This window comes from Mustela nivalis (assembly GCF_964662115.1).
Source record: "Mustela nivalis genome assembly, chromosome: 5".
Lineage (NCBI taxonomy): Eukaryota > Metazoa > Chordata > Mammalia > Carnivora > Mustelidae > Mustela > Mustela nivalis.
In genome coordinates, this window is record NC_139024.1 from 59672970 (window position 1) to 59696342 (window position 23373).

At 36.3% G+C, this 23373-nt stretch overlaps 1 protein-coding gene across 1 annotated transcript; it reads left to right on the forward strand.

The window, feature by feature from the left end:
* The first annotated feature begins 851 nt into the window (after positions 1-851).
* NMBR (neuromedin B receptor) lies at positions 852-22065 on the forward strand. The gene is made up of 3 exons (XM_082729334.1): positions 852-2446; positions 18037-18385; positions 20828-22065. Exons 1-3 carry the CDS (start codon positions 1989-1991, stop codon positions 21227-21229), a joined length of 1209 nt encoding a protein of 402 aa, XP_082585460.1. The 5' UTR covers positions 852-1988; the 3' UTR covers positions 21230-22065.
* Positions 22066-23373: the final 1308 nt, after the last annotated feature.

The window sequence follows — 23373 nt, forward strand, 5'->3', positions numbered from 1 at the left end:
TTATCTTGGCTAATGAAACTATGATAATTAAATGCTGTTACTGATCAGAAATATTTGAACAATTGCTTACATTTTAGAAATGGGTTAGCACATTTCATCAGCTTATGGCTAGATCATTGTACATAGTTCTTGACTAATTTTCTTTTTATCACACAATTTTATTCTTTAGTAACCAAGAACCAGCCTAATGTCATTTCTAACAAAGAGTGTTATTTAGCTAACTTCAGAACTGTGCCACTTCTGAGAAATTTACATTAAACTCAGATGGTGTTAATTTGGAAAATCATTTTGGTTTTGGGAATACACTATTTAAAATAGTGTTATTGGGGGCCTGGGTGGCTCAGTAGGTTAAGCCTCTGCCTTTGGCTCAGGTCAAGATCTCAGGGGTCCTGGCCACCACATCGGGCTCTCTGCTCAGCAGGGAGCCTGCTTCCTTCTCTCTCTCTGCTTGCTGCTCTGCCTACTTGTGAGCTCTCTCTGTCAAATAAGTAAATAAAATCTTTAAAAAACAAAATAAAATATAATAGCATTATCAAGGTAAGGGGGATTAAAGAGTACACTTATCATCATGAGCACTGAGTTATGTATGGAACTGCTGAATCACTCTCTTATATAATTGAAACTGAAAAATAGTGCATTATATGTGTATTGAGTGTATATTTAGGGGTAGCATTGCTCAGTCATAGGCATTCATATGTTCAATCTTAGTAGATATTGTCCATCAAGTTTCCAAAAGAAAAAAAAAAGTTAGAATTCACTTTGGAAAATTGTTCATTTCAGCTAAAGTTGAACATATTCAATCATTGTGATCTAAAAAAAGAAAAAAAAAAAAGAAAATCTACACCTGACATTCAAATGTGCATCAGAAGACAAAGAATATTAATGGAAACATTGGCTAAATTAGCTAAAGCCATAAAGAATCTAAATGTCAACATTAGAAGGGGTACATACAGTGGCATGTTTATATTGGAATACTCCGTGGCAATGAAAAATGCTACACACAAAATCACCAAGGGGTCTCACTGATATAATGTTGAGAGAAAGAAACTGGACACAAGATTAAATACTTTATGGTTCCATTTATAACATGCTCAAAAGCAGCAAACTAATCTTAGATGCTAAAAGTTAGAATAAATAGCAGTCACTGCGAGGGATAATGGTTAGATTGTAGGTTCTGAGCAGTGGTTAGATTAAGCTGTACATTTAGGAATCGTGTACTTATGCATACCATATTTCAATAAAATATGTTGAAAAACTAATACGCCAGCTGTTGGAAAGTTTCCTTATTTCAGGTGAAAAAAATGGGTCAAGAAAGAAGAGTGGGGGAAGGAATTCCATTCTTTGCTCCATCCTTTGTCACTCATTCTTTTTCCTAAATTGAGTGTTCCAATGCCAGGACCTTGCCAGCTCAGCTCCTGAATTCGCAGGTTGGCAACCATCTGGGGCTCCTCCCGCTTGGAGGCGGGTAAGGATGGAACTCTGTAGGGGCGCGAGTGAAAGAGAGGACTCAAATCCCTTCCAATTCCACACATTTCAGTAGGAAATGCAGAAACAAGAGCAAAGCTGTGGAAAGAGCAAAGTGCCCGCCGCGGGTCTGCTATTCCCACGGTCTCAGCTGCGGTTCACTGGGCAGCGGCAGGAGGACTTCCTCCCCTCCCCGCGAACTGTCGGGCAGGTACTTTTATTAATTCCGGAGGGAGAAATCTTTGTTCACAGCAGGATTGTTCTCCGCTAGCTATAAAGGAAAATAAACCACTGAGGATTAGAACAAAGACGCAAATGCTTTGCCTTTTTCTGTTTTTAAATTTAGAGCCTGTACGCGCCGGTGTGCCGCTTCCAGAAGTGAAGCACCTGAGCGTGGACAGACTTCTCACACTCTTTGGGACGTGGCAGTGTGACTTGCTCTCCCCAGGCAGTAAACTTGCCCCTGTGAGAGGGAAATTGATTAAGCCCAAGTGTGTGGTGCACTTGTCAGGGCACCAGGGCGCATGGAAACTCCAGTGGACTCTACCGGAAAGGAGAACATGCCCCCCAAATCTCTTTGCAACCTCTCCGAGAGCGCAGAGGTGAATCCGGGCGACTTGGTCCCCGGAGTGTCGGAGAGAGACTTCCTGCCATCCTCCGACGGGACCCGCGCCAAGTTCGCGATCCGCTGCGTGATCCCGTGCCTCTACCTGCTCATCATCACGGTGGGCTTGCTGGGCAACATCCTGCTGGTGAAGATCTTTATCACCAACAGCGCCATGAGGAGCGTCCCCAACATCTTCATCTCTAATCTGGCCGCCGGGGACTTGCTGCTGCTGCTCACCTGCGTCCCAGTGGATGCCTCGCGTTACTTCTTTGACGAGTGGATGTTCGGGAAAGTGGGCTGCAAACTGATCCCGGTGATTCAGCTCACCTCCGTGGGGGTTTCCGTGTTCACTCTCACTGCCCTCAGCGCCGACAGGTGAGGGCGCAGGTGGTGGTGGTGTGGCCTGGAAAAGAGGTGGAGAGGGGGAGGTGGCCGGGAGGGGGGTGTGAGGGGGGGGGTTGGAATGGCTGGGGAGGGCAAGGAGAGAAGGAGAGTGTACCTGGGAATTAGAATAAAAGGAGTTAAAACGGACTGAGCCTGAAGCTTGAAAAAATGTATATAACAAAATTATTACTTTTAAGATATTTAACATTGCATTAGTTTGAAAGTAGTTTTAAAAGTGCATATCCTGGTCTTCCTCCTCCCTTGCACACCCTTTGGAAATCTTTATTATCTATTTTGTAGAAAACCTTAGAATAATTGGGCAACAGTGAAACTACCATGTAAAAGCTTTTCTTGTGTGCCCAAATTAATATCTGATAGGTAAGAATGTCTGACTTAATATTAGGGAAATGTTTGATTTTGAGGTTTTTCAAATATGTGGAAATATCGTTTACACTCATTAACTAAATTCTGTTATTTATTTGAAGTCAAACAACTACAATAGTAAGTGCTCTTTAGACAGATGACTACACATTTTTGTTTTAATATCTCAAGGCAACTGTTTTCCCCCCTCACTCCCAACAGGTAGGTACCAAATTTTAGTGTCTTAAAATGGTGCTGTAAAAATAGATTTTTGATATCAAAACTGCTTTTCACATATTTTAATTGTGGGGAAGTGACCATTATTCTACCTTGCAGATCAGCTAAGTTCAACTGTGTCATTCTCTAGGTGAAGATACTGAGGCCCAGGGAATGTAAATTTCACTGGCAGAACAGAGAGAAGAATCCAGGTCAGCTGACTCGTGGTTCAGTGCCCCTACCTCAGTCTCTCTATGATCATGCTTTCAGGCATTTAAGCAGAAAGGATGTCTGGATGAGGATGGTGATGGAATGTCTAATTAGGCAACTGTACGTGGAACCCTGGTCTAAATCCCTTGTGGATAGGATATGGACTTATGCTATTTAGGCAAACAATTGGATGATTAAGTTGTTTACTCTCCTCTTCTTTAATTTACATCGTGTTATTAATGGAAAATGAGTCCATCTAAATTTCTTGGTATTTGCAATAATACCCCTCCATCACTCTGGCATTGAAGAGCTCTTCTTCACTGAGGGAAAGACAATGGTCACTGGGGAGTTGAGAGCTCCTATCTTTTTAAACCAAATATTATTGACTTTTTGGGTTGTGTTATATTCTTTTTAAAATCACATTCCTATAAAAATAGATGCCTTTGGGTAGATTATGCACCTCATCTTGCTAATAGGACACCATTTCTATTACCTTTTATGAGGTTTTCCTTGACTCCTATAATTAAAATGTGACTTTTTCATTTAGCTGCCCTTCCTTATCGGATCTATTTTAATTAGAAAGTTAAAAAAGTTCTACTTAATGATTAGAATAAAAGTTAATGAATAGCTATCATTACAATAGTTAAAATTACTATCATTGTGCTTTTATTTCCATAAGTAGCAAGATCCAAGGCTTGAGTACATTTCATGCCATTTTTCTCAACCTATTATCATGGAGACCCACAGGTAAATTGGCTCTGACTGAGCTGAGAGAACATGCTATTCCTCACGTACTTACTGACTTTTTCAGTTTGTTATGTGTGGCAGTACTCTGCAAATGAAGCACAACAACTTATACTAAGGACAATAAAAAGTGGGTTACCTTTTCTACTTGGTCCAGGTTCTACTTTGCCTTTTAGTGCTTGTTTGGGAAATATAAACTAAGTAACTGAAATCACTAGTGATGAAATGACCCATATATTCCAATATTCAATTAAAGTGGTTTGGAAATGTTTTGCTGGATATTGTCTACATGTGTACTTTTCTTCCAGAACATAGTAATCACATGTTGATAAGTACTTCATCTCCTCATATTTTATTTAAACAAATGTTTTGATTTCCTGTACAACTTGATTACAAATAGAATACTAATCTCCCTTAGCACTGTACTTTCTGTGTGTGAGTTTATTACCCTCACAACATTATGAATTAGGTATTAATATTATTACCATTTTAAACTAAAGAAAACTAAGTCTTGAAATTAAGCAACACTTTCGTGATCTGGTAATAAGATGGATCTAGCATTTGAGCTCAGTTCAAAGCCCATACTCTTCACATTAAGCCATGTTATTGCTTTCCTTTTTTTTTTTTTAAAGATTTTATTTACTTATTTGACAGAAATCACAAATAGGTAGAGAAACAGGCAGAGAGAGAGGAGGAAGCAGACTCCCTGCTTGAGCAGAGAACCCGATGCGGGGCTCGATCCCAGGACCCTGAGATCATGACCTGAGCTGAAAGGCAAAGGCTTTAACCCTCTGAGCCATCCAGGCGCGCCTGTTATTGCTTTTCTAATCATAAGAAATTATTAATGATCTTTCCTACTAATAGTAGGAAAAATTCAGTTTGAAACAAAGCACCCAAGAGTAAAAAAGGAAAAATGATTGCAAAAGCTGATTTATTAGATTCAACAAAGGCAACAGAACATCATAAATGTGATTGTAAAATAAATGTCTCAAAATTAAAGAGTAGTTGTAGCAACAGGAACACTAAACAAAGAAAAAATAGAAAACACATACACACAAAACTCAAAACCCTGTTAGTAGGGTTGTTTTTTTTTTTTAAAGATTTTATTTATTTATTTGACAGAGAGAGTGAGCACAGGCAGAGAGAGTGACAGGCAGAGGCAGAGAGAGAAGCAGGCTCCCTGCTGAGCAAGGAGCCCGATGTGGGACTCGATGTGGGACTCCATCCCAGGAGGCTGGGATCATGACCTGAGCCGAAGGCAGCCGCCTAACCAACTGAGCCACCCAGGCATCCCCTGTTAGTAGGGTTTTTAAACAAGTTTTAAATTCAGTTGTTTGTTAAACCAAATATCTTGTTTTCATGAGATGGCTTGAATGTCTTGCTTAAGAAAAGAGAGAGAGTTTAGAAGTAGAGATCACAGTGATGTAGAAAAAGGAAGAGGAAGATAATTCTATTTCAGAAAGCATACTGGAATGTGATGTGGACTTCAGTGTTCTAGAGCAGAGACTGACATAAGAAATATAATTCTTATAAATCTACCTTGGGGCCTAAATCACCTTGATCACTAGGGCCAAAAGGTTGTGTGGGTGACACTTTTGGTACTCAAAATTATTATCCTTGGCTTTCCAAACTTTTATGAGAAGTTTCAACTGATTCATCCTTTAGAAAGTTCCTTTCTGCTCACTGTAGATGTGCCTCAGAGCTGTATCACAGCCAGAGTGTGTCAAGGAGATAACAGTGTGATCCAGGAGGGTGAGAGTGGTGACTTTTGTTTGGTTTCTACTTTTATCTTGATGAATTTTTTTGTATTTTGGAAATGTACTTGTTTGCTTGCTCATATTAAATAGTTAATTACAGACACTTGCATAGTCTCTCTGTGGTATTATATTTTTAACAGTTTTACACACACACACACACACACACACACACTCACACACTTACATGTGTGCTGTGAAACTGAGTAGTTTGAGTTCCATAAACGTACTTTGTTTATGGCTGACATTGTAGATCTCTCCTTCACTATCTAATACAGTAGCTTCATTTCCAAGCTTAGAATGTAATTTCTTTGATTCTTGAAGACCTTTTGGCCTCTAAAAGGCCCTAATTAAAGTGCAAATAGCTTTTAAGAATGAGTTCTTTTTCTTTTACAGGAAAAATTTCTCAGATTCCTCGTGCCAAATTGCAAACTTTATAATTTTATGTATTTACAAATGTAAAACTAGACAATTCTTATTCATTTTTTACGTGTTAACTAAAATGCATTTATAAATTAAATATTAAAAATCTATAAAATAATAAAGGTGAGATTAATATTAATTTAATGTATTGGATTATGTTATTTTTCTAATATTAAATAGCCAATATTGGATTGAAAGCAAAAGTAATTTTGCACCAAATCTGACTAAAGTGTTAAAATATTCATGATTTCAAACTTCTGTTTGCTTGTTGAAATAATCAGATATAATTTCATAACTAAGCTGGTTCTGTTAGGTATGAACCTTGAATCATTAACATTATTTGGATATTTTACCAATGCAAACAGATATTCTCTTCAGTATAATTATTTGTTAAAATAGTGGAACAGATCAAATGTAGGCTCTGGATCTATACTCCCTAGGCTGTAAGAAACATTTTTAGTGGTCTCAATCCAGTGATGGGGCAGGGGAGGGGGCTGGGGGAGGGGGAGGAATGCCATAATCTGTTTGCTGGGACCAAAACTCAGATACTCATTAACCAGTTAGCCCGGCCTGCAGATGCTTTCTCCTTTGGTCTGGAGCCCTGGGTAGCATGTGAGAAGGCTTTCTTCTCTGCACTGACATTATATATTTCTTAGTGTATTTCTAAACTCTTCTGGAGAGTTCAGATTCCCTACTTGCCCTGATAACCCATTTTATCAGAGTGAGGGCTTTCTTATTGTCAAGTTGTTCCAAAAGAATTTAAGGGAGCTTAAAAATAAAGATACAAACAACATACAACAGAAATAAAAATGGGAGGAAACCCAGGTAGAGGAAAAATAAAAAGTTGAAGACTATATGGTGATTTATACTACCACAAAATGTGAGTCAAATGTTTGTCTGCAAGCTTTCTGGCTGCCAATGCAAAAAGGACATTTTTTTTCCATTACAAGTGCTCAATGTTATTTTTATGTAGTCATAAAAGGGGATAAATTATAACCTACATTTAATTTATTGGTTTTTAATTTGAATATGTACTTTTTTGTTAAACAATAGTTGTTATATTTGACTCCAATAAGTCAAATGCTTCTATCTTATATCCTTTTTCTCTTCTCTAAAGAAGAGAAAGACTCTAAATACCACATTGGAGGTACTGGATAATTTTTACATTATTCACACTATTGCCATAATTTATACATGACTTTATAGTTTTTGAAGATTATTTTGAAGCTATTCATCCACCTTGATCTGAAATGTTTGGGACACGCTACAAATAAGAAGGAACACACCAGGCATGTGAATGCTAGTCCTACATTTGTTAGGTTCAAATGTTCTAGTTGGAGAAGATGATAAAATAGTGCAAAACACGTGCTCATAATGCAGTTATTTTCTTCATTTGCAAATTAAGAATAATGTCTTCAACTGTAGGACTGAGGGACTATAGCTAGGATCCTATTATTTCCCTACCTGCATTTTGAGCAGAGAAAGACCAAAAGAGGAAAAGGGACACTTGTATTGGTGAGGCAGCTGGGTGATGAGTTCTGTCTGTGGGGGTCTACTCATCCTGCTACTCCATGTTGCAACATCTCAGACAAGTCTTTCAGTTAATAATTTATACTGATTCTGTTTGGCCCACTTCTCAGTGGAAATAAAGAGGCTCTAAGATGTACCTGTCAGTCTTTTGCCTGTAATGTTACGTTTAAATAGGGGCCCATCTGCTCTGGCTGAGCCAAGAGGTCAGACAATGAAGTTCAACAACACTTTCCTTATTATTATTTGTCCCAGACTTGCAGTTCATGTTTATGTATTCCAGGAATGAAAATAACAATATACTTTAGCTCTTCCAGTTGCTGATTCCTCAGGAGGGTTGACCAGACTCCAAGGTCTTTAAAGATTTTTTTTTTATTTTCTCATTTTCAAGTTCTTTTTTTTAAAAAAAATATTAAAATGAGTATAGTTGATATACAATGTTATATTAGTTTTAGGTGTATAACATAGTGAGTCAACTTCTCTATTATTCTATGCTCATCACAAGTGTAGCTACCATCAGTCACAATGTAACACTATTATGATAACATTGATTATGTTTCCTATGCCCTTCCTCTTATTCTTATGACATTCACCATGTAATGGAAGCTTGTATCTGCCACCCTCCTTCACCCATTTTCTCACCCCCTCACCTCCCTTCCCTTTGGCAACCATTAGCTCATTTTCTGTATTTGTAGATCTGCTTCTACTTTTTTATTGTTTTATTCATTTGTTTTGCTTTTTGGGATCCACACATGAAAGAAATCATATGGTATTTATCTTTCTCAATCTGACTTATTTCTCATAGCATAATATCTTCTATGTCCATGCATGTTGTCACAAATGGCATGATCTCATCTTTTATTGTGGTTGTATAATATTCCATTCAATAAGTTCTTACTTAAAGTTTTTTAGTTAATCCTGACTTGTTTATTTATTGCATTTCTAGAAAAGTTGATGTTGGTGTGAGGTGTAGACAGATGATTCTCTTCTGGAAAGAGTTGATTCAATATTCAGTATAAGATATATGCTATATTTGTGTATTTACTTTCCATTATTATGTTCACTTTTGAATCAATATATAGATTTTAGATAACATTTATGTAGCCAGTAGATTATTTTTAGCTCTATGGAGAACTCTACCCATATCCCAAATATACTGACAACTGGTATTTGGAAAGTTCATTTATTTATTTTCTATACAAAATGATACATATTTTCATTACATTTCCTTTTTTTATTGTTGTTTTTGTTCCTGTATTATTATTTGTTTTTGTATGATCAATGTTATTTTCAGTTTTAATCCAGGCTCCAAAGTGATGAACCAGCTTAATACTGCTAGGTTCAAAATTAATGAGCTGTCTCTTAACTTATTGTTTTTTTTTTTTTTAAAGATTTTTATTTTTATTTATTTGACAGAAAGAGATCACAGTAGATAGAGAGACAGGCAGAGAGAGAGAGAGAGAGGGAAGCAGGCTCCCCGCTGAGCAGAGAACCCGATGCGGAACTCGCTCCCAGGACCCTGAAATCATGACCTGAGCCGAAGGCAGCGGCTTAATCCACTGAGCCACCCAGGCGCCCCTTAACTTATTGTTTTAATTACTGATACAGAATACTCATTGTTATTAGGTTCATGGTCTATCTTTGTGAATGCTACTATTTACTGAGGTTCTGGGCAGTATTTTCTATTTCCAGTTACTCATGGATCTTCAATGGGAACAAAAATAAATGCTAACCATTTATTTATCCCTAGCCTTTCCCTTGATTTATCTATTTGCCATTAGGTTTTGATTTTTGTCTTCTGCAGATTTTCATTAAGAATATTTTTTCAACTTTCAGTATAGACCTTCTTTACTTTTATTGTTTGTGGAAATTTGGGGGGAATATTTCGAAAATGAAAGTTTTTAATAATTGTGATTTACTTTAAATTAATTTTTGGAAGGCTGCATAGTATTCCATTGTGTATATATACCACATCTTCTTGATCCATTCATCTTTTGATGGACATCTAGGTTCTTTCCACAGTTTGGCTATTTTTGGACATTGCTGCTATAAACATTCGGGTGCACGTGCCCCTTTGGATCACTACGTTTGTATCTTTAGGGTAAATACCCAATAGTGCAATTGCTGGGTCATAGGGCAGTTCTATTTTCAACATTTTGAGGAACCTCCATGCTGTTTTCCAGAGTGGCTGCACCAGCTTGCATTCCCACCAACAGTGTAGGAGGGTTCCCCTTTCTCCGCATCCTCGCCAGCATCTGTCATTTCCTGACTTGTTGATTTTAGCCATTCTGACTGGTGTGAGGTGATATCTCATTGTGGTTTTGATTTGTATTTCCCTGATGCCGAGTGATATGGAGCACTTTTTCATGTGTCTGTTGGCCATCTGGATGTATTCTTTGCAGAAATGTCTGTTCATGTCCTCTGCCCATTTCTTGATTGGATTATTTGTTCTTTGGGTGTTGAGTTTGCTAAGTTCTTTATAGATTCTGGACACTAGTCCTTTATCTGATATGTCGTTTGCAAATATCTTCTCCCATTCTGTCAGTTGTCTTTTGATTTTGTTAACTGTTTCCTTTGCTGTGCAAAAGCTTTTGATCTTGATGAAATCCCAATAGTTCATTTTTGCCCTTGCTTCCCTTGCCACAATGGAATACTATGCAGCCATCAAAAGAAATGAAATCTTGCCATTTGTGACAACATGGATGGAACTAGAGTGTATCATGCTTAGCGAAATAAGTCAAGCAGAGAAAGACAACTATCATATGATCTCCCTGATATGAGGAAGTGGTGATGCAACATGGGGGCTTAAGTGGGTAGGAGAAGAATCAATGAAGCAAGATGGGATTGGGAGGGAGACAAACCATAAGTGACTCTTAATCTCACAAAACAAACTGAGGGTTGCTGGGGGGAGGGGGTTTGGGAGAAGGGGGTGGGGTTATGGACATTGGGGAGGGTATGTGCTTTGGTGAGTGCTGTGAAGTGTGTGAACCTGGTGATTCACAGACCTGTACCCCTGGGGATAAAAATATATGTTTATAAAAAATAAAAAATTAAAAAAAATTAATTTTTGGAAGAGAATCACATTTTAAAGGACAACCAAGCATTAAACATCTCACGAGAAACCAGTTTTAGATTATTAGACCATGACCTAGAGATGACTGTAAGTATTTACATTGATTTGATGAAAATGCAGTTTTTAGAAATGACTCAAGAAATATGAAATGGGGGCACCTGTGTGGCTCAGATAATTGTCTGCCTTCAGCTCAGGTCATGATCCCAAGGTCCCGGGATCAAGCCCCATGCCATGTGGATCCCTGCTCAGTAGAGAGCCTCCTGCTCCCTCTTCCTCTGCCAGCTGCCCTGTCTGCCTGTGCTCTCTTTCTCTGTCAAATAAATAAATAAAATCTTTAAAAAGATATGAAATGTTACTTGCTAGTACTATTTAGGCTTAGTTTCTCCCATAAAAAATGATCATTAAATTGAGAAAATGTGCTTACAGACATGTCATCTTTCCACTTAAAAATACCACTGACTTTCAAAGAACAAGGCAGTCAAATGTCTAAAAATTAGTAGCATAGACAAAGCATTTAGTTTTTCAGTTGTATCTGCAATGTGCAATAAACTGAAAAAAATATATAGACTCTGAAGTCACAAGATAGTCTTGTGTGAATCCTGAGTCATCTGTCTACTGGCTATCATTTCAACCTCATTTGATCCCTTAATCTCAATGATCTTTTCTGTTAAATGGGTACTTAAATTAATTTTACTGCACAGGATTATTTTGTGAAATGACATAATTAATATGAAAGCACTTTTAAATAGTATGTAGCTGTATAACTACTTATACTATGTCAACTATGTGTCAGGATGACAAATAACTCATTCATTCAAACCAATGTGTATTCACATATGCAGTTAATTATTAGATAATAGGCACTGAAGTGGAGAACAAAATGGGCCTATTGAAAAATTAATGGAAATGAGCTCTCTACCTTCTATAGGCCTTCTCCAATTCCTTTAATCATAGACTGGCTAGCTCCAACCTGTTGCCTTCACTAACATGATTTGTCATTGTCATTCTTCTTCTGACACTTTCATATGTCATTTAAATTATACACTTAAAAAAAAAGATTTTATTTATTTATTTGACCCATAGAAAGAGGTCACAAGTAGGCAGAAAGTCAGGCAGAGGGAAAGGGGGAAGCAGGCTCCCCGCTGAGCAGAGAGCCCGATATGGGGCTTGATTCCAGGACTCTGAGATCATGACCTGAGCCGAAGGCGGAGGCTTAACCCACTGAGCCTCCCAGGTGCCCCTTAAATCATACACTTTAATGGGTTAAAAACAAAATATTTGATGGGGGGAAGCATAAAGAACAAATGGAATTGCTGAGCCTCTGTAATTGAATCTGGTATCTCTCATCCTTTCCAAAGTCACATCCCACTTACATTACATTATTTTTAAAATGTTTTAGATATTCTGTTCTATGATCTTGAATAGATAATTTTAAACAATAAATTTATTAATTTTATTCACAATAAGTTTTACTGCTACAAGCTATAAATATGTTTAAAACGTGTGGACTGGGTGGGTGTCATATGCAACGAATGAATCACTGAACATTATATCAAAAACTAATGATATACTCTATGTTGGCTAATTGAATTTAAATTAAAAAAATAATGAAACATGATGTGAGGCATTTGAATGGTTTGGTTGGGTAAGTGGCTGACTCTTGATTTTGGCTGAGGTCATGATCTCAGGGTCCTTGGGTGGAGCCCTGTGGTTAGGCTCCATGCTCAGCAGGGAGTCTGCTTGAGTATTTCCTCTTCCTCTCCCTCTGCCCTTCCCCTGCTTACATGTTCATGCTCTCTCTTTCTCTCTCAAACAAACAAATAGATCTTTAAAAAAAAAAAATGAAAGAAAGAAAGAAGGCAAGCATGATGTGACATATTGTAAAGGGCATGCCTCTAATTCTTAACACTGAACTTTCACTGGATTCCCAATACTCTCCACTGATGAATGCATGTCCTATGCATCAGGCAAGTTCATGGGGATCATGTGGAAAATGCTCATTGCCACAGTCAATCTTTTTTTTTTTTAATTAAAGATTTTATTTATTTATTTGACAGAGAGAGATCACAAGTAGGCAGAGAGGCAGGCAGAGAGAGTGAGAGGGAAGCAGGCTCCCTGCTGAGCAGAGAGCCCGATGCGGGACTCAATCCCAGGACCCTGAGATCATGACCTGAGCCAAAGGCAGCAGCTTAACCCACTGAGCCACCCAGGTGCCCTCACAGTCAATCTTCTTAAAAGGTGGTTTCTTAAAACTGATTTATATTTAGAATCATTTGAAAATCTTAGTAAAATGCAGAAACTCACATTTTTACATCCTAGAGACTCTGTGCCAGTAAGTCTGGGGAGAAACCCAATACTGTTTTCAGCTCTAGGTGATTCTGAATAAATTGATCTAGCTTGGGCATCACTGGACTAGACTACATATCCATCTCTAACATCTATTCTCCCCTTAATGTGATAACCAAAGACCACCCCACTCTACCAAAACTACTTTAAAAAAGTGATCTCCTTGCTGCTCAGACCACATTTCCTTATTAGTTCAACAAATGTTCACTGAAAAATTACTATGGGTCAGGCATTGTGTTTTGCACTTTAGATACAACAGTAAGCAAAAGGAGGTTTCTGTTTTTATTTTTAGAGGTATTTGACACAAAGGGTCTTTATTTTTTGAAATTTTTTTTCTCTTGCTTCCACAGTATCTTTCTTTCCATTGTCAGATTGTTCCCATTTAAACTCTTTTCTGGCCTCTAATGAAAGAAGGATAAGGAAAAAAAAAGAAACTATGGATAATGCAACTAGTAGGTTTACAGAAATGTGTAGATGGAGACATTGAGATATTGAGATGACTATTTTTTGTTACATATGTTGTAATATGATTATATTCCATTACCCTTTCCATTAAATTTAGACTATACACAGATATGATAAGTGTAAGATTCAAAACAAAAATTAATGAATAAACCTATCTGTTTATTAATATTTAATACATGAGGGGCACCGGGGTAGCTCAGATGGTTAAACATCCGTCTTTGGCTCAGGTCATGGGATAGAGCTCCACATCGGGCACCCAGCTCAGCGCAGAGTCTGCTTCTTCTTCTTCCTCTGCCTCTTCTTCTTTGCTCTCTATCTCTCTGTTTCTGTCTCTGTCTCTCTCTCTCAAATGAACAAATAAAATGTTAAAAAAATATTTAATACATGAATGGTAATTATGTTTTCTTTAATCCCTTTTGATTGATATTTTCTAGTTTTCCTTTAAAGATACCTTTCTGAGACTATCTGAAAGAAAAAAAATTGTTTTTCACACATGTGTTATGCTACTAAATTTAATGATATAGTTTGCATACTGAGGGACTGTTTCATTCCTACATTTTTATAAATATTTAAAGGAAGGATGATTAAACATGTCCTTACTAATTTGTGCTGTATTGCTTGACTTTTTATCCTTTCAAAGATGTATGTACATAAAACATTGATGTAAAACTTACTCTCTGACAATTATGTGATATTTAAATACTAATAATAACACTTCAGTAATCTGTTGTAAACTGTGATTTCTGGCTTTAGAGAACTGACAGTACTCCCCCTTTCCATTGCACATATGTCATTTAGGGAAAGAGCCAAAGTCTATTTCCCTTCCTTGCAGGACATGACCAGTAATCGACCCTGTTGGAAAGGCCTTTTCTACCCATGTCTTATATTCCCACAAGGTTTCTTACTTCTAAATCAAGAATTCTAGATCTGTTGCTGGTTCTACTATGGCAATCTTGTCAGAATGAAAGAGTTATAACTTTCATTCCTCTTCACAGTTTCCCTAACATGCTTTATGTTAATGTGGTTAGATGTGCGGTGGGAATAAAGGTAGGGGAGTGATGTTTGTTTTCCTCCCACTCCTCATTTTTTTTTTTTTTTTAATTTTACTTATTTATTTCAGAGAGAGAGAGATAGGGGCAGAGGCAGAGGGAAAGCGAGAAGCAGACTCTCCACTGAGCAGGGAGCCTGATGCTGGGCTCTATCGCAGGACCCTGACATCATGACCTGAGTCAAAGGCAGATGCTTAACCGACTGAGCCACCCAAGCACTCCTGACTTTCCTCTTTTTTAAATCTACAAAGGAAAGTTCGAAATATTCTTTGAGTTTTCTGATAATCTAACAAGGAAAGTTAGTTAATTGATCAATTTTTAGTAATCATCACCACTCCCCAAAACTTCTCTGGTCTTTTCTCATCTCCTCCATGTATAAAAGAATTTACCATCAGCTTTTTGTACTTTGATCTTAAATATTAATTGGAAGGTAGTAGATATCTAACTTTTTAGGAGAAATTCTAGCATAAAGAAACCAAACAAAAGTCTTTGAATGTATTAGTTAGTTAGTTTGTTTGTTTTGGTTTACTATCTATTTTAATTATATTTCCATGAATTTCAAGAACAGCTTGCAATTAATATAAAAAAAGCAGTGCCTGGGTGGCTCAGTGGTTTGGGCCTCTGCCTTTGGCTCAGGATCCTGGGATGGAGCCCTGGGTAGGGCTCTCTGCTCAGCAGGGAGTGAGCCTGCTCCTCCCCACCTCCACCTGCCTCTCTGCCTGCTTGTGATCTCTGCCTGTCAATAATAATAAATAAATAAACAAAATCTTAAATAAAAATTAAAAAAAAAAAAGCAAAGAGGGACAACTGAACATACAAAAAGAAAAAAATGGATTCACAATGAAAATACAGTTACTGGATTCTGTGAAGGGAACAGTACTCCCCTTTCCATTATATGTATATCATTTAGGGAAAGATCCAGAGTGTATTTCCCTTCCTTGCACGATACATGACCAGTAATTGACCCTGTTGGAAAGGCCTTCTGTACCCTGTTGGAAAGAAACTCCCACTAGGTTTCTTACTTCTAAATAGTTTTGGATTTTACTATGACAAAATTTTTTTTTTTTTTTTGCTTGAAACTTTGGAGAAGTTGTGTTGTTATTATTAGCTATTATTGAAATTATATGAGAAAGAGACATGAAAATTTTTTTTTTCTGAAATAGTTCCATAGACATATAATAAGAATTTATATTCATAAGAATAGTATACTGTGCAAAAGAGTGATTTGAAAACTAGGAATAACTTCTAGAAATTAAAAATATGATAGCAGAAATTTAAGAAGTCAGAAGAAAGAATGAAAGCTAAAGCTAATAAAGTATCTTAGAAAGTAAAACCAAAAAGAAGGTGGAGATGAGCTGATTAAAATAAAAGACTAAGAGAGATTCAAGCACTGGGACTCCAATTATCCAATAAGGTAGTGGAAGAACTTTTTTTTAAAAAAGTAAATTCAGGAACATGGAAAATTATACAAATAGAACTGATCAAGTAGCAACTATAGGTAAGTCAGAGACATGTTTAAGAAAGAAAACATAATATATTACTTAATCTTGCAGTGTGAGATACTTCGCTAGTAATAATAAGAGTATAGTGACTACTTTATAAACATTTAATATAGCATACTAAATCAGGCAGTTGACAATGTGAGGAATAAAGGTGAAATAAGAGAGAAAAATCTTCAAATTCCATAACAGGATGTTGAAAGCAAATGTCTATAATATTTATTTCAAGAGACAGTGGCAGAAGGACATTTCTTAGACATATGAAGGTAATGATGTGAAATTGGTTCAACCCAGGAGCAGGACCTGAAATGAAATCAGGAGCTACTATTTTTCTTTATAGGCTTGTAGTGCTTTCTGATTAAAAACAAAAACAAAAACAGAACAAAACAAAAACCTCTTTGAATAGATTAATCTAAAAAAAAAAAAACAAAACCAGAAAAAACCCCCAGCTCATTCTAGTTACTGATTGTAATTCTTCTTTTAGTTGCTTAAGAACATCCAGTTAAGCCGAATGGGGAGGGAACACATGCCTACTGTCTTCTGCCATGTGCAAAGTCTGGGTAAAATAAATGCATTACGTATGCTACTTTATTTAATTTGCTGTCAAGGCCCTTTGCTGTTGTTCTACTTTAAAATTTATATGTTTCTTGTTATACATGGGAAGACTCTAGATAAAAATATGGATCTTCTCATGTTGAGGGCCTGGGAATAACATTTGATACAAATTAGGAAGGAGAAAGAGAGGCTCCCTTCAGGCTGGGAGTTGTTCCTCTTCTGCAGGCAATGGGAAACAGCTTCAGAGGACCTCAGAAGATCTTACCTGCTTATCATGGTTCTTGAAATATTCTGAATTTTTTAGAACACCAGACTAAATCAAATATAAATAAGGAGAACGTACAGAGTCATGGAATGGTTAATATCTGCTAATTGGCAGTCACGGTAATAGACGCTCTCTCCTTTTTTTATAAAAAAAACATTGAGAAAAATGTTTTTATCTCCACCTTATAGATAAAGAAGATCTTAAGTGATTTTCCAAAGGATATCAGAGATAAGACAATGGCTCAGATTTGTTTGAATAAAATCACTTTTTACCATATTATGTTACCTTCTAGGTTTACTGGAGCTGAAATATTTTCAGAAAAAAATATAATTTGATGTCCACACATGATTTTGGTTTGTTTGTATTATTATTACCCTAAAGTGTGTGACTGAGTTCGCTGTTTGGATTGTTTAAGCCCTGTGTCCTGGAGTGTGGTTCCTTTTACCATTATGATGCTTTTAAATAGGAAGAGAGGATTTCATGAGGTCTCCACATAAAATAAATTTGAGCTGCAAAGAGACAGACTGTTATTTCAGCTTCAGTTCTTACAGTTCTTATGATTGAATTATGGCAGAAATCCCTGTTTAGATTAGTCTGTAAGATTTACTGATGTCCTCAGGAAAAATTGGGAGACTCAGGCTCAAAAGCTGAAGGAGAGTATTGAGATAGAACTTAGAAACATTATTTTGTAGTCATTTTGTAATTTAGGTTTGTTGTATATTATAGCCATTTTGGTAATGATAACTTTTTTTAATGTAATAATTTAAATACAAATATTCAACAAATTATTGATTTAGAATAAGACTTGTGAAAGAGGTAAGCAAATTAATGCAATTTGGGGAATGATTGTTTAAAATCTTTCCCTTTCTCTTTCCTGTCTTCTGTGCTAATAAGCAGTGGAATGATTTGCAGACAGACAAACAGCGGAGATACGAAGTCTTCCATACACTACAAAACAGCTAGCGAGTAATGGAATATTAGCAAGTAGCATCTCCTCCCTCCTCTCCCCACCTACCTCCTTTCCTTCCTCTCTCTTTCTCCTTCTCTTTACATTTTTCTTCTAAGAGAGTGATGTGAGGCGTGTTTTCTTTCCAGGTACAGAGCCATTGTCAACCCCATGGACATCCAGACATCCGGGGCGGTGCTGTGGACCTGCGTGAAGGCGGCGGGGATCTGGGTGATCTCCCTGCTGCTGGCGCTTCCAGAAGCCGTGTTTTCCGAAGTGACGCGCATTGATAGCGTGGAAAATGGCAACTTCACCGCGTGTATACCTTACCCTCAGACGGATGAATTACACCCAAAGATTCATTCAGTGCTCATCTTCTTGGTCTATTTTCTCATTCCACTGGCTGTTATTAGCGTTTATTATTATCATATTGCAAAGACCTTAATTAAAAGTGCACATAATCTTCCTGGAGAATACAATGAACATACTAAAAAACAGGTAAGCTTGGTAGGGGTGTGTGTGTGTGTGTGTTCCCGGTGTGTGTGTTCCGGGTGTGTGGGTCAGATGCCTTAGCTGCTATTTTCTGTTCTGTTTCATGGGTTCTCAGTACTGTGAAAGATTAGAAAAGGGTCACAGTGCACTGCATTTGCATTAGCCTGGACTAGAAGGGATGGTGAGCCCGGAGGAGGAGGGGAGGCACCTCAGATATGTGGCCATGTTACAGCTCTGTAGAGGTCCAGTGAAGTCCAGCTTATCTGCCATCTGGGCCTGGAGCTGTTAAAACTTAATGTCTTTGAAGGCTTTTCCTTACCTGTAAATGTTAATGCATAAAAACAACATAAACCAGAAAATTAAAATTTCAAGTATAAATTTATTTAATTATTGTCTCTCCTCCCATTAGCCCATTAAGGATGACAGAAAATCTGGGAGAAGGATTCATCAGGAAAGGACTGTAGGACACGGTCTGGGAATGGGGGTTGCTGTTTGGGTAGGATGCCAGAATAGGGCTGTGGGAACAGAAGGCAGAGAACAAGGGTGAGAGTGATCCAGAGGTGGCTGGCGCTGAAGTCATATTTTCTTTAACTCAACTTTATAGCTTGTCCTATAAAAATCATATGCTAATTTAAAAATTATAGATGTACCTTACGCAGTCTTTCTTCCTTAAGGAATATACAGAGAAGCTAACTTAAGGTAAAACAAATTGTGTTAATCCACAAATAGCTGGAAATACGGTCTAGTGGGACAGAGTTTCAAATTATGCTTTTATGGACTCTCAGAGAGGAAATTCTTCCAAAGGATTTTGTAGGTACAGGGAGGTTTAGTTAGGTCTTCACCAATTTTAAGGCATGTTGAATGGCAGATCGTTAAAATTTGCTAGGTTGTAAATGGAGCCACGGACTGGGGTGGTGCACGCTTCAACAACAGCAGAATCTCGAGAGTTCTTGCATGGAAGGTGACCTCTATTTATTGATGACCATCAACATCAGAGATCCAACTTCTTTAAAAGCCAAAAAATCAACCACCACTAAAGTAATTATAGATAAGTTAATAGGTTTATTATCTAAATATCTAGCATCATTGAAACAAAAAAATTTCAGGTCATGGGCTCAATGCACTTTTTCCTTTGCCCTCTGATCCAATTTGTTTATCAATTGGAGTATTTGAGTTTTTGCTTTGGTTTCTAAAATTGAGTTCCTCTTACCCTCCCACCTCCACTTTTGTTTTTTAAAATGTCCTTAGTTCTGCCTTATTTTTGTGAATTTCTCTATTAGGACTTCTAAACTCTGGCTGGGTAGCTAGGCTTGTTATCAGCTATGAAGTAATCTCAATGCCAATAGCCTACCTGTGCATTTGAGTCTCTAAGTACATGCTGCCCTAAGATTGTTCCACCCATATTCCACCTGCTAGGGTGGACACTGCTTCATAACCTAAATTTCACAGTTGAGTTTCTTAATATTCCCAGGTTGCTTAACTCATACCACTAGGATACATCTGGGATTCTACATTTCTTTCCTCCTCTTTACTGCATCTTTATTTGCTTCCCTGGTTCACCACTCACTACGGTTTTCTTTGGCATATTCTAATTCACTATCAATAGTTTTAGCTCAGGAAATATCATTTTGCCTACTATCAATACCCTTTGATAAATTAAGTTTTCACATTCATGTTGCCTCATTTAAATATTTAAGGAAGCAAGACAAATATGAGCTAAACCTTGAACTCTAGATGTTAGAAAATGATTTTTAGATTAAAAAGATTTATTTCCAATACTTGAATTTTGTCTGTCACATTCCTGAAGGCTTTCTTATAAAACAGTAAATGCAGTATCTGAAGTTTAAGAAAAGAAAGAAAATATCTTTTTATTTTTAAAGGTAATCTAACATAGTAATACTTATAGGATTGATCGTTATGTCAGAAGGTTTTGATTTATGTAAGTGAGAAGTTTAAATCTCAAGGTTAGTTTTTTTGTGTGTTTTTTTTTTTTTTTTTGTGGAATAGGGATTTAAAAAGTCATGCTGTATTTCAATTACCCTGATTAAAACAAATCTAATTTTAAGTATATTTTGTGGTTCATTAATTTAATGGATTTAACACAAACTCATGATTTATATTAAAGTGAACACAGAACAAAGCAAGAGGAAAGTAGTTAAGAATTAGAATTTTTATGCGTCACATTTTAACATGAGGACATAGCTATTTATTAATAGTTTATCATCTAGTCTTGTAGAGGCTGTCAAATATTTTTAGATGAAAGGGTATAGTGACCAAAATAGGCTTTGTCAAACTGTTGAAATCATCACTTTATTGAGGAAAATAATTTTTGTGTTTTTAGATGCATTTGCATGCCATGGTAAATTTTACTTTTTGCACCATGATATTTTGCGTGTGGGTGGTTCCATTTTCATTTTAACCAGTGGAACTGTTTCCTTGTATTTGCAGATGGAGACACGGAAGCGCCTGGCTAAAATTGTGCTAGTCTTCGTGGGCTGCTTTGTCTTCTGTTGGTTTCCAAATCACATTCTCTACATGTATAGGTCTTTCAATTATAATGAGATTGACCCATCTCTAGGCCACATGATTGTCACCTTAGTTGCCCGTGTTCTGAGCTTTTGCAATTCTTGTGTCAATCCATTTGCTCTTTATCTACTCAGTGAAAGCTTCAGGAGGCATTTCAACAGCCAGCTCTGCTGTGGGAGGAAGTCCTATCAAGAGGGATCAACCAGCTACCTTCCCAGCTCTTCTGCAGTGCGTATGACATCTCTGAAAAGCAATGCTAAAAACATGATGACCAATTCAGTTTTACTAAATGGACACAGCATGAAGCAGGAAATGGCATTGTGATTTGAGCTATTCAATTCACTATGTGAACTGAACTTACTCACCTTTCTATCTCCACTGAGCAGAGCAGAAAGAAACAACTTCCTCATTCTTACTATTGCTCAGCTAATTCATGAGGTGATTTCATGATTGACTCAGAAAAAGCAAGACAAACACAGCTAGCATTCTTTTCTGAACAGGACTTTAAATTACATTGAAAAATATATACATCTCACATTAAAAGTCATCAAGATGCAGTTCTACATGTGTATAAATTAGTATTGCTTCAGAATTTAAGCTGTTGTTAGAGCCAACTCTAATGTATTTATCTTAAATTTGTTTTATCTTGAAGCATGAAATGAATTCCTATATTGACTTGATGATTCAGTGAGGGTAATAGTCAAACTCCTATTATTTGAAATACAATATTATATTATAAACAAATTTCTTGGTGAATTTTATTCATAAGCAGTGCATGTATTTATCTCCTTTGTTTAAATAAAATAGAAAATTCAAAAGGTAGAGCTTAATCACAAGTCCATTATACTTATTTATTATGATTCTTTGTGTGATTAATCATAATTTATAGAGATAGCTTATGTCTGTAACTTTTAGGTGCGTGATTAAAGATATGAGGACATTTGATTATGAATAGTAAAATAGATATCATATGCATATGGTTGATTTTACATTATGAGTGTGAAATAGTTATCATATGTTCTAAAACTGTATCTTAGAAAATGGCATGGTCATTTTTGTATACATTGCTAAGTCCCTCAATATGTAGAAGTTTCTATATGAATACAATAAGATTAGTGCAATTCTGGGGAGTTCAATTTGACAAGTGTATGAAATCTCATTTAAGCACATTTACTCTGCATAGTACCAGTTTTTTCTGAATAAATATTTTAGATATTTCACCAAAATGCAAACATGGTCTTGATTAAATTCTAAAAGCTACCCCTTCTTAGATTTGTATCTATAAGTCTAACATTTGAATTAATGTATTTTGTACCATTTCTCTTTTTGAATTTGGTAAATAGAAAACTCTGTTAATATATTAAGCTCTTTCCTAAACACACCTAAGCCATACTATTTAAGATATGAAATATTCAATTGTATGCAGCAATGGGAAAAATAAACACCAGCAAATTGTCTATGGTGGTCGATAATAATAATGTAATAATGTAATGAACATTAATCAAGGGTTTTTCCTGTTCTAGGCATAATCCTAAAGCTTTATCATTTTTATTTATCTAATTTAATATTCAGTATAAACCCAAACATACAAAAGAGAAAGATCAAATTTTTGCAAATTTTGAACAATTATATCCAATCACATATTGTCAGGGCACTAAACTTAGACTTTATTCACTTCATGATAACTTCATCTCTGAAATATGTCCTCTCATTATCCTTATTTTATAGATTAGAAAATTGAGATCAGAACTATTAAGGAAGTTATTAAAGAGGACTTTCACAGCCTTGTGTGCAAGGTGAGATCTAAATCCAGATGCTTCACCACAGTGCATGCACCATTATCCCAACACAATCCACAGAGTTGTAATTCTCTTCTATCTCGATTAGTTGTCTTTAACCTTTGCAAAACTTGTTGCTCTACTCACCACAAAGGTGCAGAATATTACACAAAAATTATTCATGGACTCTGAGTGTCTTTAAATGTTTTAAGCCTCAACCATTAAAATCTAAAGAACCAAGGGTAATCTTTGGTCCACGTATAATCTTTCTCTTTTCTAGCATTAAGATGATGGTAGAAGTATGTATTAGAAGTATATGTAAGAATATTACAAGGTATATGCAAATACATATATATATATGTATACACACATATATGTTTCTCATATATATACACAAATAAATGATATATATGCTATATATGTATGAAACTATATGTATATGTATATGTATATATGAAGCTAAAGGAATATACATAACATCTTTATAAAGTCCCAAGAATGTAAAGTTTATAAAAATAACATTTTTTATATAATCTGTTATCTGATTTGTTTTTCGGGAATGGAAAACATTTTTTTAGGAGATATTTTAGAAAAATTTTTAAATTTATACTTTTTCATTAAAAATATTTTTTCTAATGACACTAATGGAATAATGATAGCACCAGACTTCAGTTTTCCTCCTTTAAACAA

Coding starts and splice junctions, on each gene's coding strand:
- NMBR (XM_082729334.1), top strand. CDS start 1,989: ATGGAAACTCCAGTGGACTCTACCGGAAAGGAGAACATGCCCCCCAAA. Junction 2,447..18,036: donor ACTGCCCTCAGCGCCGACAG/GTGAGGGCGCAG, acceptor TTTTCTTTCCAG/GTACAGAGCCATTGTCAACC. Junction 18,386..20,827: donor ATGAACATACTAAAAAACAG/GTAAGCTTGGTA, acceptor TTGTATTTGCAG/ATGGAGACACGGAAGCGCCT.